The 14339-nt window shown below is 38.2% G+C and overlaps 1 protein-coding gene across 10 annotated transcripts in view; it reads right to left on the bottom strand.

Moving 5' to 3' along the window:
• Positions 1–91: 91 nt before the first annotated feature.
• slc25a25b (solute carrier family 25 member 25b) overlaps positions 92–14339 on the bottom strand; it is a 29266-nt gene continuing 15018 nt past the window's right edge. For 4 of the 10 annotated variants that reach the window (XM_017701689.2, XM_017701690.2, XM_017701694.2 and 1 more), the window contains 10 exons: positions 11902–12028; positions 11548–11635; positions 10474–10509; positions 9983–10094; positions 8578–8736; positions 7135–7287; positions 6747–6854; positions 6198–6365; positions 5096–5246; positions 92–4887 (listed from right to left, as the gene is read on the bottom strand). In XM_017701689.2, the coding sequence (XP_017557178.1) occupies positions 4700–4887; positions 5096–5246; positions 6198–6365; positions 6747–6854; positions 7135–7287; positions 8578–8736; positions 9983–10094; positions 10474–10509; positions 11548–11635; positions 11902–12028 (1290 nt within the window). In that variant the 3' untranslated portion in view covers positions 92–4699. The other 6 variants (XM_017701691.2, XM_037533481.1, XM_017701693.2 and 3 more) reach the window with 4 other exon arrangements.

The raw sequence follows: 14339 nt of genomic DNA, 5'->3' as shown, positions 1-14339 counted from the left end.
ACAAAGCATCTGCAACAGCAGTTCATCCTAAAACTTGTTTAAAATGAATGAACACACTTCATAGTTATAGACATTTACCAATCAATATGCATTTGTTTGACAGACCTGTTATTTTATTTATTTGAAATAGCATTAGGTAAACAATCAATCATTCTTGCTCAGCAGGTTTGCCCAACTTCGCCCAACTTCATACTTCAAACAGCAAGAAGCAACTGAAGCATCTTTATTGGACATTATTCCCATACAAACAAATGTACTTGCATTCATACACATGAGGCATTCTAATCAGGGACAACACTCAGACTTTGCAGCACACGTTTTTGCATTGATTATTACATTTTAGCATCAGCTAAAATTCAGATGTGTAATTTTTTAAGCCTTACTCCATATAAAGATATGCTTTGCAGTACAAATATTTGAATATTCTCTGTGGACATTTCTGAATCCAAGCCTGTGTTGCTCAGGCACCAAGGTCCCTCCATATCACACATCCATGGGACCTATTACTGGAATTATTAACAGTAATTCATCACATCTTACCAGGTATTTTCCACTTTGACTACTGCCATGCAGTCATTTTAGCAAGTGATAACATGTATATTAATATGTACTGTTCAACATGTGGCAAAAGACCACGATTCAGTTCTGCAAATGCAGTTACAAAGGCCAGACAGTGGCTGCTGAAAAGTAAGGCGCTAAATATCAGGCAGCATGGCAAGGATTAGGGGATCATTGTTGCTTCTTGGTACAAAGACAAGCTTCAAGCCTGGGCCAGTACTCATGAAATAACAAAGTACTGTAGATTTTTCCAGATGAATGTGTCTTTTAAGCGGACAAGGGACAAGAGCCACATGCTTAAGACCAGCCTGACCCCAGGATTAATGAAGACCCATTTTTATTACAGAAGCCCTAAAAGGCCATTAAGTTGCATGTTTTTCTGTGGTTATGTGTTCTGACAGTCATATCGTTATCATGACATTACATTGTTTTGCTGAGGTAACATTCATTGTGTTGTGATAATGGCAAAAACATCAAGAAAACAGGTCATGATATATTTATATCAAGTTCTCAAGAAAACCAGTGAAAAGAAAGGAAAAAAAAAAACATTAATTCCTGACCTTTTAGGGCTTCCGTATCTTATGGGACTCAAGCGAATGACTGTAGCATACAAGTGAACTGGGCCATAGAGATTTCATTAGAGGGTAAAAGTGCAAAATGCATTAGGAGAAAACTTTAGTAAAGGAGCAACCTCCACTATGAGGCAAAGCCCTCAGTTGGTTAAAGCCCTGCATATATATTTTATAGCATTCGTGTACATTTATACATCACCCACACACATACATGCATGCATTAGAACAGTAACAGCAAGGCTAGTAAAAAATACAGCTCACTGTAAGACCACCGAGAGAGGATTATGTAGAACTTGCCCTTTGTTAATATTTGACCAGATTGCAATGTCATTTTTATACTTATAGAAATAGTCCAATGTTTTTGAACCTAATCTCTGTCTGCTGCATTTGTAGCTTTCAAACAATCTGAGTGCGTGTCCTCATCCACGGAAAACCACCTGAAAACAGACTTGGAAGGGAAGCCAATCTGTTTCAGCTGAAGCACCTGCACATTGACTTCTACTACAAGTCTGTTTCAAGTGTTTCTGTTCTGCATGGAAAGTATGCTACAGATGTGGAAGATGGAGCTCAGGTTGAGTATTCAGTTACTTAGCCTGTTCCCAAAGTTCTGCTTTCAAGCCAAATCTAACAAAACATCTGATTCAGCTAAAGAAAATATTCTGAAGGCACCTATGAAATCCTGGAAAGCCAATTTACCAGGAGCAAGGTTGAAGACCTCTTTAGGGTTATGTGTTAATTACTAATCACTGATGACTGATTTGGAAGCTGGTCCAAGATCAAATCAACAACTTTTATACGTAACGGAAAAAGAAGAAATAATCAAGACTGAATGTGGGATGAGATTCTGCTTTACATATACTGCACTCCAAAGGACCATGAGCTTTCATGCCCTGCAGTGAGTTTATTAAATACTACATAATTTTGAACTCAGGTAGTCTTCTCTGGTATAGTAATGGAGACCGTCCAGGTCTGCTGGAGTTCTCCCTGAGAATACTGATCTAAGACGAAAAACAAACATACTCCCTCTCACTTCCATAGCAGCGCAAAAATAAAAAAAAGAAAACAAACATAAAGCTACCATCAAATTACATCCATTCAGTCATAGGACCCAACATACTTTGTTATAGTACTACACTGCAGCGACACAGCTCAACTTTATGATACAAGACTGCAGCAGGTTTAGGAAAAGCTTACTGGAGATTTCACGACATGTAAAATCCCCTACATTTTTGGCTAATACACATCATGGTCTGGCTAATAGGTCTTGCGGCAAAGGGCCTACCAATTTTTTACTGCAACCTTTATCCGTACATGGGGCAACAGTCCAAAACGAAACATTTATGTACTAGGGACGTAATAATATAACAAACTGTATCACTGCATCTCACATTGTATTGTGACTTTTAATCTAATCGAGCAAATTTTGTGTTAGCTTAGGGCTATCCCATTATCCTGTGGCTAGAGTGTTAGATTGAGACACTAAAGCTCAGTGTTTGTTTCAAATATTGTACTTCTATAAATCTTAAATGCTCCAATAAAGTGAGAATGTAAACAATATTGCATAAGTGGCATTTTTTTAGCAAGTATTTTTTAGTATTGAATCAAATACTAAATTTGTGGTATTGTAATAACCTTAACATACTGTTTTTCGCAAAATGCCTGCTTAGATTTTTACATGTTTCTCTGCCTTAAGTGAAAACTTGTCCGAAATCAGTTTGTTTTATATTTAACTTCACATGGCTGTTGCCCTCCACAGTAGTCACTAAATTTAAAATGCGACAGCAGAGTTTCTGTCCCAGTCATGACACTAATAAAATCCATTTTTTCCTCCCAAAAAGCATTTCCCTTTCAACTACAACATGTGACATCACACCCCTGCGCTGACTATCCATATTTGCATGCTCTAAATAACAAGGTTAAGACATAAAACAACCAGTAAATTTATAACTCACTCGTGTCATTCAGGATGACAAAAAATTCAAGTCTGTATTCTGTAGATTACCATAAAGTTCCTGAGTACTTTTTTTTTTTTTGTTAAACTCCTTGGTGTTTGTGAAGCACAATGAGAATACAGGACCATGAAGCTTGCACACTAATACTAATACTGGGAGAAAATGAATTTTAAAAGCACGGATTCATTTAACAACAAGGTGCAAATCAGCAGCAACTGCACTGATTCACTTTCCCTCCTTCCCTATATGTGCAATACATTTGACCTTGTATGGTGAAATACAGCATTTAATATTAGAATGTTCAGTAGACCACCATGCAATTTTAGAACATCCACTATACCAGTAATTTTACAATATCCAGTATAACCAGTATTAAAATTTAGAACATCTAGTAGCAAAGTATCATTCAGACTGAGAATGTTTCTGAAGTAGTGCTTGAATTTAAACAAATGACTAATTAAACAGTTCTTTATCTAGATCAAGTTAAACTGGGGACCTTCTAGGCCAAAGTGCTGCAGAGATTAGCGCTTGCCTTCATCGAACACTCTGAATTCAGTTCATGAAGCCCTTATTAATTAGCTGATGAGCTGAATCAGGTGTGTTTAATGAGGCAGTTTGCAGTGTTTTTGCCCGTGAGGAATGGATCCTGACACGTGTGATGTAGATGGTTCTCTTGATCGCTCCTAATTATTTTGAGGGTAATATGAATCCTTGCACTTAAGTCTATAAACATATGAACTTTCTACCAAATTATCAACCACATTTAACAATGTTCAATCTGCTGTTTACATGTTTAGATTTTTTATGTACAGATTAGAATTAAATAAATAAACACTGACAACATAAAATGAATGCTTCTGAGGTCCTGAAAAACAAAATTAAGACAATTTAACTGAAAAAAAGAGTTTCAGAATAAAAACTATTTACAATAATTGAAGTCTTTGCAACTTTTCTAGGTTTTTACATTGTCACTTTGTTTTCAAAATAAACAGGGCTGGATTAGTTTCTGCAGTTTTAAGAGGGTCAGGGTTCATTAAGTTAATAAATTATATAAACAAAATGATAATATAAAAAGTAGTGCTTAAATAAACATGACAACACAAAATAAAAACCCACAGCAAGGTAGGAATTATAATATTGTGACCTTTAAGCAGCTTCTCAAAACTATAAGCAGTCCTTCAGACACCACAAGCAGTGTGGCTGTGGCAAACGGACATGCATATTCTTGGTCCCGAGTGAAACATAGGCGACTACAGTTTGATGATGAGGGTGTAAAGAGCCTTGACTTTTGGGTGTGATGTGTGGAATAGTAGATATAGGATTCCAAAATTTCATCCCATTCCATAATGTAAAGTCCACATGGGAGAGAGACGTTACATTCTCAGACTTCTGGTCTGGATTCTTACTGGCTCTACTTTTACCATCCTTGTCCCTTCTGGCATTCACAGAATGACAACTTCGCCTCAAAACTCATGTCTTGTCACCCAGGATTTCCCATTCCTTTCTCATCTCGTTTCGTGGCCTCCTTTTGTTGACTACTTTAGATCACGATGAGAAAAATAGAAAAAAAAAAAGGAAAAAACTAAGGGGAAAAAAGTCTGAGATTGCCTGATGCCCTCACCGGGACTGGACCCCCAGGGTGATTTTTAGATTCTCATATACTACATAGCTGATACTGACTGCAGGAATGACTTTCATGAAGTTGGGGGCCAGGCCTCGGTAGAGCCCCATTGCCCCCTCCGTCCGCACAATGTGCCTGAACAAGCCACTCATGGTCATCTGAGGTCCTCCCTCCAATGAAGCTGCTATAGATAGAGAGATAGAGAGAGAGACAGAGACGGAGCGAGAGACACAGACAGACAGAGAGAGAGAAAAGGGGGGGGGGGTGTGATTACAGATATAAAAGGAATAAATTTTTTGGTTCAGGTTTGCTTGAAGCAGAAGAGAGACTGGATAAATAAAGGTAAACTGGAATGACAAAAAGTCAGTGATTAAACAAATGAAAAAAGCCACCTTGAGCCTGCATGCGTGTCCTAACCAAAGCCAAGGGGTAGCTGGCTAATTGACCACAAGTGCTGGACATGGTGCCACAGGCTAGCAATACAAACACACCCGGGTCTGCACTGTCTGTGGCAAACCTCTGCAGCCAAGAGTTCTTTAGAGTCTGTAGAAAAAGAACGAACAACAATGAATGAATTCGTTTGTCATCTTTAAAAATTAAAATGTACATTTCAATAATTTATTTAATAGTTGCAATTTTTTACATTTTTATATTTGATTTCTGTAGACTTCCACACATGCAGTATTTTTTGTAGTATAACATACACTGTATTGCTTTAGTAAAATTGTAATTGTCACATTTATAGAGCATTAATGACAACCAAAATGATGAAACATTTCACAACGTGAACTTTGACGAGCACAAATATGTTAGACAGGCTGACGCAGCATGTCAAAAGGTTGTATGTTACGTGAAAGACAGTGACATTATCTGATCAGTATAACAGGATTACATATCAACCCTGAACGTCCCTAAATAAAGTATATACACCCCACAAAAAGTCAATTCAAGTGAAACTTAACTGCCATGAATGACAAAGGGGATAAGTGTGTGTTTGACTGGAAGCACAATTACAGGCAGAATAAATGGCTCCTGAGGGTCAAGTATTTGAGTATTGACAGTAAAGCAAGCACACCAACAGTAACCAGGCACTGCTTTCTTCAGCTAAATATATGAAACCGGTTCCTTTCAAGTTGTTATTCATATGTAAGGAGAAAACCACCTAAAATAACAGAGGTCAGAGTAAAGCAAATTGAGGGAAAAGAGGTTTTTTCAGCCTTTCATTTAGGCAAAAAATGACCAGAATATCAGGTGTGCATCATTTTAGCTTAAAGTCAATGCTTCCAGTATCATACACTTTGCAATTGCTTGAGCTGTAACTGTGAACTGAACTGTAATTTCACCTTCATATTTATAAAGCCTTAATACAACAGGAAATGTATGCAAAATGAGAGAAACAGAGACCCCCACAAGATCTTTGAAGACGGGCTCAAATACATTACTGTCCACATCTGCCAGTCAATAACCATGAGTGAGGAATAAATAGAGTCCTACCTCATACACTGCCAAGTCTATTCCAGCATAAGGGATAATCCCAAGCATGTTGGGGATGTAGCCCTTGTAGAATGCTGCCAAACCCTCTTTCTGAAATATATGCTTGGCACAGTCCACAATGCCAAAGTATTGACCCGTCCTTCCCAGGGCCAGTCGAGTCTTCAAAACCTTTGGTGAACACAAGACTCTTTGTTTAGGTTTCAAGAAGTTGCTGTCCTTCTCATAATGCCACTTTGTGGCAAATAACAGGCCATCAACACAAAGTTAATTAAGAATACAAGCTTATGAGAGACAGTTTTGGTCTAGAGTAACCTCTTTCATATCAAATGGAAAATGAAAATATACATAAAGAACCACAAAATACAAGTCATATTGATTTTAGCGAAGTTGAAGAATAACGCCTACTTTAAGCTGGCTTTTGAAATGGAGCTGGCATTTCAAAGCAGGTGGACATGGTTTTCTCCATACACCCCTGTGCAAACATCTGTCAGTTCTACACACAGATGGAAAATAAACAGCACTCTAGCAGGTTTTATTTTATTCTCTCACCTCCATGGGATAGATGCTGCTCTGTGCAATAGCGCCAGCCAGAGACCCTGCAACTAGCCTCTCCAGTATGCCCAGGGTTTCCTGATTGCTGCCTATAAGCCGCTTTATCTGGTGAGACAAGACCAACCACAAAGCATTCATTAAATGATAAACAACTGAATATGGTAACTAGAAACACTACACTTTTCATGTTTAATATAATTATGTGATAATCTTATGATAGACATGGCAACTGAAACAGCTGTAACACGATTATGCACTAATTACATGATGACATGATAGCCATTTACTACCCTAATGAAGGCTTATTAAATTGCTGTGACACTTCAGTTGTGATCAGCCCAATGACTACAGAGACAGAGTTTCTCCAACACACAGTAAGGCCTACCTGCTCGTAGGCCATGAACTTGATGGCGGACTCTGGTGCAATCTTCAGAACGTTTATGCCATTCCCTCGCCATAGCGACCGAACTCCACCCTCACGGATCATTTGAGAGAAGCCACCTGCGATGCACATGGTGTTGCTACGAGAGGCATGCACCTAGAAACACAAATCGGGCAATTAGTGAGCAAAGTCTAAAGCTGGTTCTATGATGCAATTTTAAACTGGGAAAATTTTGAGAAATAAAAAGTTAAATGTTTAGGGTTATTTCATCACTTAATTACAGTAGGAGGCAGTACAGGATTACACGGCTTTATGGGTTTTTTTTTTTAAACTATAAATGATGAAGTCTTATGACTGCCCCGTGTCTGAGACAAATGCCACATGTCTCAGACAAATTCCTGACATCAATACTTTTTTGATTCTAAAGGAGCCTTTCAAAACTTACCTCTCTGGGGACTGAGGTCATTTACAAAAACATGTTATTTATAATGTTTATACCAGCCTTTACTCTTCTTCACTGCAACGTGGGATGAGCAGGAGATATATTTTGCCATGATCTTGGCAAACCAGTTCCTGCTTATTAAGGCACCCCACAAAAACACACTGCCATTTTCCAAACATGGCCTAATCAGTGAGTAATAGGTGATATGCAATCACTGTTTCTAGCCACCACGGTCAGGAAGTGAAGATGTTTGGAGCCTTTTATCACAGCCTGTTAAGTATGAGTCATTATTTGTAACATCTTAAATGACAGAGCAGATGTTTTTGGCATTTAAAACCAACCTGAATTCCACTTTTTCAATGTGTTTGCATTATTGACTAGCATAGGGCATCGAAAGGTAGAAGGAACAGTGTATAAACTCCATCCATACTCAACTTCCCTTCTGCTATTTCTGAATTTACATTTGTTTTCTTAATGCTATCCTACAATTCTCTGGAACCTGTGCATTTGTAGTTTTCAACCTATAGAGCACTAGATTACAACTGTAAGCCACTGTAGTCCAAAGTCCAGCTATCATAGCTGAGCATTTTAAAAACCCTTACAGTAAGAATTCCACTGTAAATGACTCATTTGAACTTTATTACTAAAAGGATACAGCTGTTATAACCTTTGACCATACAGTAGCTTTTCCTGTCATGTGACTACTTATTTCACCTCTCCCCTATTTAGTCATGTAACCACTAGACAATCCAACCTACATCCCATAGTTCACAACTCCTTACTTCATGAGTAAAGTTACTGAAGACTTCATAAAAACGCTGACACAAGAAAGAGTGCAGAGGACATAGGTTTGGGACCTATTTTTTTGGCAGATAATTTACTGATACTGGGATTTATTACACCTTGTAGCAACTGACAGACACTTTGCAGCGCTATTCACCAACATAAAACTTTCTAATACTATTTTAAATAGCTAAAAAATGCAGCTTAGTGATTGTCTTTACCTGCATGAGAACTTTGAGCCGATCCAGCGGGGCAGTACAGGTGCGCGACACTGCGCCTGCTCCACCTCCTGCCACTAGGTGACGCCACCACATGCCAGTCTTCTTTTCCTCTGCTGTGAACTCATCAGGCACCATCAAACTCTCCCCCACATCGAATATCTGGAAAGTGCAATGAGAAATGTCGACCATATCAACACTAGTTAAGAGGGTTTAGACTAAACCTATGTTGATTTCGCCATGACGAAATTTAAGAAATAACTCGAGTACAATTCTGAGGACCAAACTGCCTTAGACACCTTTAGAACCATGTTTAACCTTAGAAGTCACATATGTTTCAAATCATAATATGAATTACATGTCTGCTGCTGAATTAAATGAAACTAAATTTTATCATGTGTGAAGTAAGGTTGATGAGGTTATGTGAGGTTATATTAAAGAATCCATGCTAAATGGCACTGAGGACACTGACTGTCTGATCACTGACTGTTTTTCAAAGATAGAGACAGTCAGCTTTATCTCTGACAAGCAAAGGCAGAGCAGAGCAGGGTGGAGGATCCAGACGGTCAGTTTAGCAGTACCCAAGTCTATCAGCATTACATAACATTTATTAAGAAGGGTTATGCCTCCTCAGTACCACATCTGATGAATACATAAACAAATTTCTCCTAATTCTGACATGAAAATAGTAGCATGTTAAATGGAACTGATATTAAAAATCTTAAAAATACCAGCACCACAAAACTCAGCAGTATCTCCTAGCCATGGGAATTTGAGTACAAGTGCCAGCCTCAAGCACATGAGTGTGTCCTAAGTCAAACAAAGGAGCAGACAGACTGATGCATCATGTTAAAAGGTTGCACAACTGACGTAAAATACAGTAGCATTGTTAATCTGATCAGTGTAACAGGATTACACCGGAACACAAGAACCCTGTATGTTCCTACAATAGGGCATTTCCGCCCGCAAGAAAGCTAATTCAAGGGAAGCTTAAACGGCCATGAATGACTAAGGAGGTAAATGTCTGCATATGCACATGTCTGTGTTTAAGCAGAAACACAACCACCAGCAGAATACATCATTCCTACCCATGAGGGTCAGGTACTTGAGTATTGACAGTAAAGCCAGTATACCAACAGTAACCAGGTATTGCTTAAATTAGCTCTACATACATTTACGGTATTTGGCAGACGCTCTTATCCAGAGCGACTTATTGGTCTTATTGGTATAGTGTAGGGTTTGCCCAGGTGGGGATTGAACCCCAGTCTACAGTGTAGAAGGCAGAGATGATATATCTCCAAGCAATCAAAAGACAAACAAATTAAGAAGAAAAAACTATACAGTCCACTGATATTTTAAGTTGAGTAATATATTAGCAGAACTACAGGGGTGCAGCATTTCAACTTACTGTCGAATGCTTCCAGTAGAGGATGATCTCAGGGATATTGTCAGCAGGATGAAGCAGGTGGTAATCCCGCCATTCATTCCAGTCAATTGTCATTGTGCCGTTCTTGTCCATGCTGTTTGGGAAGAGAAAAAAATAAATAAATTCAAGGACAAACATTCAGCTAATTTTTCTGCATTTATTGGCAAACCAGCCAGGTAAGTTGCTCTTCACTGCCTTCTGGAACGCCAACAAGAAAAATTAATGATTTGACCAACAACTCTTGTTTGCAGCCATGTGAATGGGAATCTCTCATGCTCTGAAATGCTCTAAAAGGCCAAGAAAAAGAAAAATTCTATTCTGTTGGTTTAGCTCATCATAACTAGCATCTAGCAGCGACTTACATCTTTCTCCTCCCAGCAGCACCAATTGAGAGTTTGGAAGAACAAAAATGAGCAGAAATAAAGCAAAAGACGAGTCAAGCCGTGCAGGAGGAGAGACGATCGCTTACTTACTACATTATAGGGGCCCAGACTTGACCCCTCCTAATTCTGAGAAGACGTGGGGAAGAGGAGGGACAAAAAGAGCAAGACGGTGATAATGAGAGAGCAGAGAGAAACGCAGTGGCTCAAGAGACAGAGCAAAGAGAGACAAAGACTTCAAACACACACATACACAATGAATATTCAAACTGCAGTAAGTAAACTGGTAAATTAAGTAAATTAGTGTGGCCATAGCAAATAAGTATCAGTTCTCTCAGTAATTGGTGTGTTCACCCTTTATCTTTTTACAGTTTTCACTTGCTTTGTTTTTAAAAGAAATCTGCATAGATATTTTTCCGGACATCCAAAGTTCAGTCTTGGAAGCTTGTTGTATTTTCTGCTTTCTACGATCCAAGTAATTCCAAACACATTTAATGATGTTGAGGTGTAGACTGGTCAGGTGGTCAGTCCATAGTTTTTAGAACACTTTTGCTTAATTTACAAATTCTGTCTTTGGTTTCCTTTTCCAAGTAATGGCTTCTTGACAACTACACCTCCTGTCAGACCCACAGCGTTAAGCTGCCTTTTCACAGTGAAAGGATGGACAGACACTGGATTCTTAACATCTGAGACAAATCTAGTGGAGCTTGTGTGGATCTTGACTCATCTATCAAAAGATGAAAGCTTAATCTGATAGGGACTCAGATGCTTTAACAGGTCTTGCATAGTCGTTGTTGTTCCTAATTATTTTCCTTCAACTTTACCCTTCCTCTTGCAGATAATTTTTCTTATTTAATCTTCTCAGATGTATCTCCAGAATAAGGAAACGATGTTGTCTAAATGATTAATAAAAATCTCAATAACAAGTCATACAAATAAGGAGATTAAACATTGAGGGAATCTGTTACACTTAAAACAGCTTAAAATTAATATTTAAAAGTCATACTAAATGTATGCTTGGCTTACAGCAGACCTAAATCACTGTTCAGTGAGTTTCACTGTCAAAATGTGCAAGACACTACATATGAATAAGATAATGAAAGAGCTGGACATATTCATATGAACATAACAGATGTTCAGACACATTCGTTGACATGATTAACTCACCTCTTGAGAATTTTCTCAGCCTGCTGCTCTGAAATGTGCACCCCCAGGTCTCTCAGTGACTGCATGATCTCCTGTGAATCGATACAACCTGTAGAGAGGAGGAAGATGAGAAGGCGAGAGAAACATTTAAAGTAATCTGTCATAACCTGAGATTACGACCATCCATCTTTTTCTAAAATAAAACAGAAGATGGGGTCACAAGACAATTAGTGACCTAGTAGTCAGTGGCCCTTCAATCATCTGCAAATTCAGAAACCTGATATGTACTGCAGATGGGACAGACTTTGCAATAGCATAAATAATTACTTACATACATGCATACATACAGTGAATCTGTATGAGCTCATTCCTTACCATCATTCTTTTTGTCCAGACTTTTGAAGACCAGGCGTAGCTTCTTCTCATGGTCCCTTAGGTAGTGCACAAACTCCTCAAAGTCCAGCTGGCCATCCAGGTCCTTATCTCCAGCTTTTACAATTTTCTAAAACAAGAAACAAGCAAATTAGAGCAAAGGTCAGGCCGACATGTTTGTAGCAAGTCAGAAGCTTCTGGAAGTCATGGAGATGATGGCTATCCAAAGACTCACGACATATGGGCTTTGTTTAGTCAGGGCTGTTTTGAAACGTTTGCTGTGTACACCATCATACCCATTAGCACTGTTTGGAGACATCCTCGCTACAGTTTATTTGGTAGAAGAGAGACAGGCTTTCAGGTGTCAAGTGCTTAAGAGAGATGTCTTATCAATGGCTCTGATTAAAACCATTGAGTTTAAAAGAGCTTGTGGAGCAGATGAGTTTGAAGGCAAAAGTTTAATTTTTAACTTAAATGTTCCCCCCTAGGAGAATGACCTCACTACATTCATATACAGAATTATTCAGATACTACCCAGAACAGGGAATTATTCTGAGTATGTGTTATGAACTCTTTATTATTAACCATATTGTACATAGTTGAATAACACCTTGGGCAGAATTGGCATATTTGTTCTTAGAACAGGTGAAATATTCAACTTTATGTAGAATACTTGAACACGTAAAGCCTCTAACCAAAGAAGGCATTTCCTGTCCTTGTTAATTCACTTAATATGGCACAATCTGTCACAATTCCGCATATAGACTCCTTTGCATTACTCATTTTTGTTTTCTTTACTGTGTGTTACATAACTGTAGAAAATTGTCATTATAATGAATAACAGAGAGAAAATTGTCATTGTAATGGATAACAGAGACTTTCAGTTGAACAAAAGTGCCTTGAACACATTTGTCCAAGCAGCCTAGTGGCTGGCAACCAAGAGAACCAACATCATCTAGCTGCTCAGACTGTGCACTTGGTGGCTTACAAATTGTTGTGCAACACATGAACTGCTGAACTCTATGAGCCACAGGCATTTAGTGGAAATACACCACCCTACAGTATTCTCTTAGATAATCAGACCTCAGAGGCAAAAAAATAAAATTAAAAACCAGGCTAATGAAATGGCAGGGACACAGGCGGTCTACATCAAAGTGTACACTTATGATATTTCACATTATCAAAAAAATGATAACCAAGTGTTATGACCCCTGGTCTTAACATCAGAATCATTGCCTCCATATTCAGGTTGGCAAGTTAGTGGCTGGGATGTTAAATGCAATGAAAATTGTAGGCTACAACTTGCACTGTTTTCTCTCCTAAAAGAATCACTAATGTTATGACATAGTAAAAAATGTGGTAAATGATACTGAATAATAAACTATAACATATCTTCATAATCAGCAAGATCTGGCCACCATTTTTTTCCAAAATATGAGTCATTCTGGATATTAGTTTATTTTGAGTTAATTCTCAATGCTAAACAGCTTTTTATTGAATCGTCTACAACCCTGCTAATATAAAAATTCTTATTTTTCACAACATCCTACAAATTTATTGAAACCTACAGAATTAGCATCATATTTAAATCATTTTATGCATATTTGCAACAAAATTGGTTTTATATTATTGAAAAACAATTAATCAACACAGGACAAGACCAAGCAGAAAGAAAGCGGCAAAAACCAAAGGCTACCAGCCAGAGCCTGAGCCATCTCTGACGACTAGCAGACTAGACTAATCTTAAAGGCAGGGGTTAAAGATAGCAACCTTACAGCACTGTACACATTGGGACATGCACTCCATTAAGCCGGACGCTGCACTGCCAACAGACTGAACCTCGGCAGACAAGTGGGTCAAGATAACAGTAATGATATTAAGAGACAGGCAGTTACAAGATGATACAGGTGCTTCCTGGGCAAAATCTGTTAATGAACCCTCTCGAGGGAGAAAATGAGAAGAGGTGTACTGCTTCCTAACATATAATGAGCATAATTTCCTCTTATAGCAAGTGAGTAGTGTTTACTATTAAAAACTATATTATTGCAAAGAGTCAGTACTTTTAAAAGGGTATTCAAAAGATTCTAACATCACTGTAATCAGAGTTTAGGTCCAAAAGAATTTGAAAGAATGCTGCATCACAGCTGCCAGCCAGCCAAGTCAAATGAGGGCGTTCAACGAGGAAGTGAACTAATCTGGATTAAATAACCTAAATAGGATCACAGAGGAGACGAAATGGAGAAGCTCCTGAACATTCTTAAAAGCTGAATCTAGAAATCTGACACATAAAACAGTGATAAACACATAAGGTGTTTTTTTTTCAGTACGTGTAATCTACTGCAATCTACTGTAATGAACGAATGAACCTGTTAGTCATTCATTCAAAACCAAATGTGTAAAAGCAATGACTACAAAAACTACATTGATATTACAGGTAAATA

This window comes from Pygocentrus nattereri, chromosome 23, assembly GCF_015220715.1.
Source record: "Pygocentrus nattereri isolate fPygNat1 chromosome 23, fPygNat1.pri, whole genome shotgun sequence".
Classification (NCBI taxonomy): Eukaryota; Metazoa; Chordata; class Actinopteri; order Characiformes; family Serrasalmidae; genus Pygocentrus; species Pygocentrus nattereri.
Note: the sequence above shows the minus strand (reverse complement) of the source record. Positions and strands in the feature narration are given on the sequence as shown.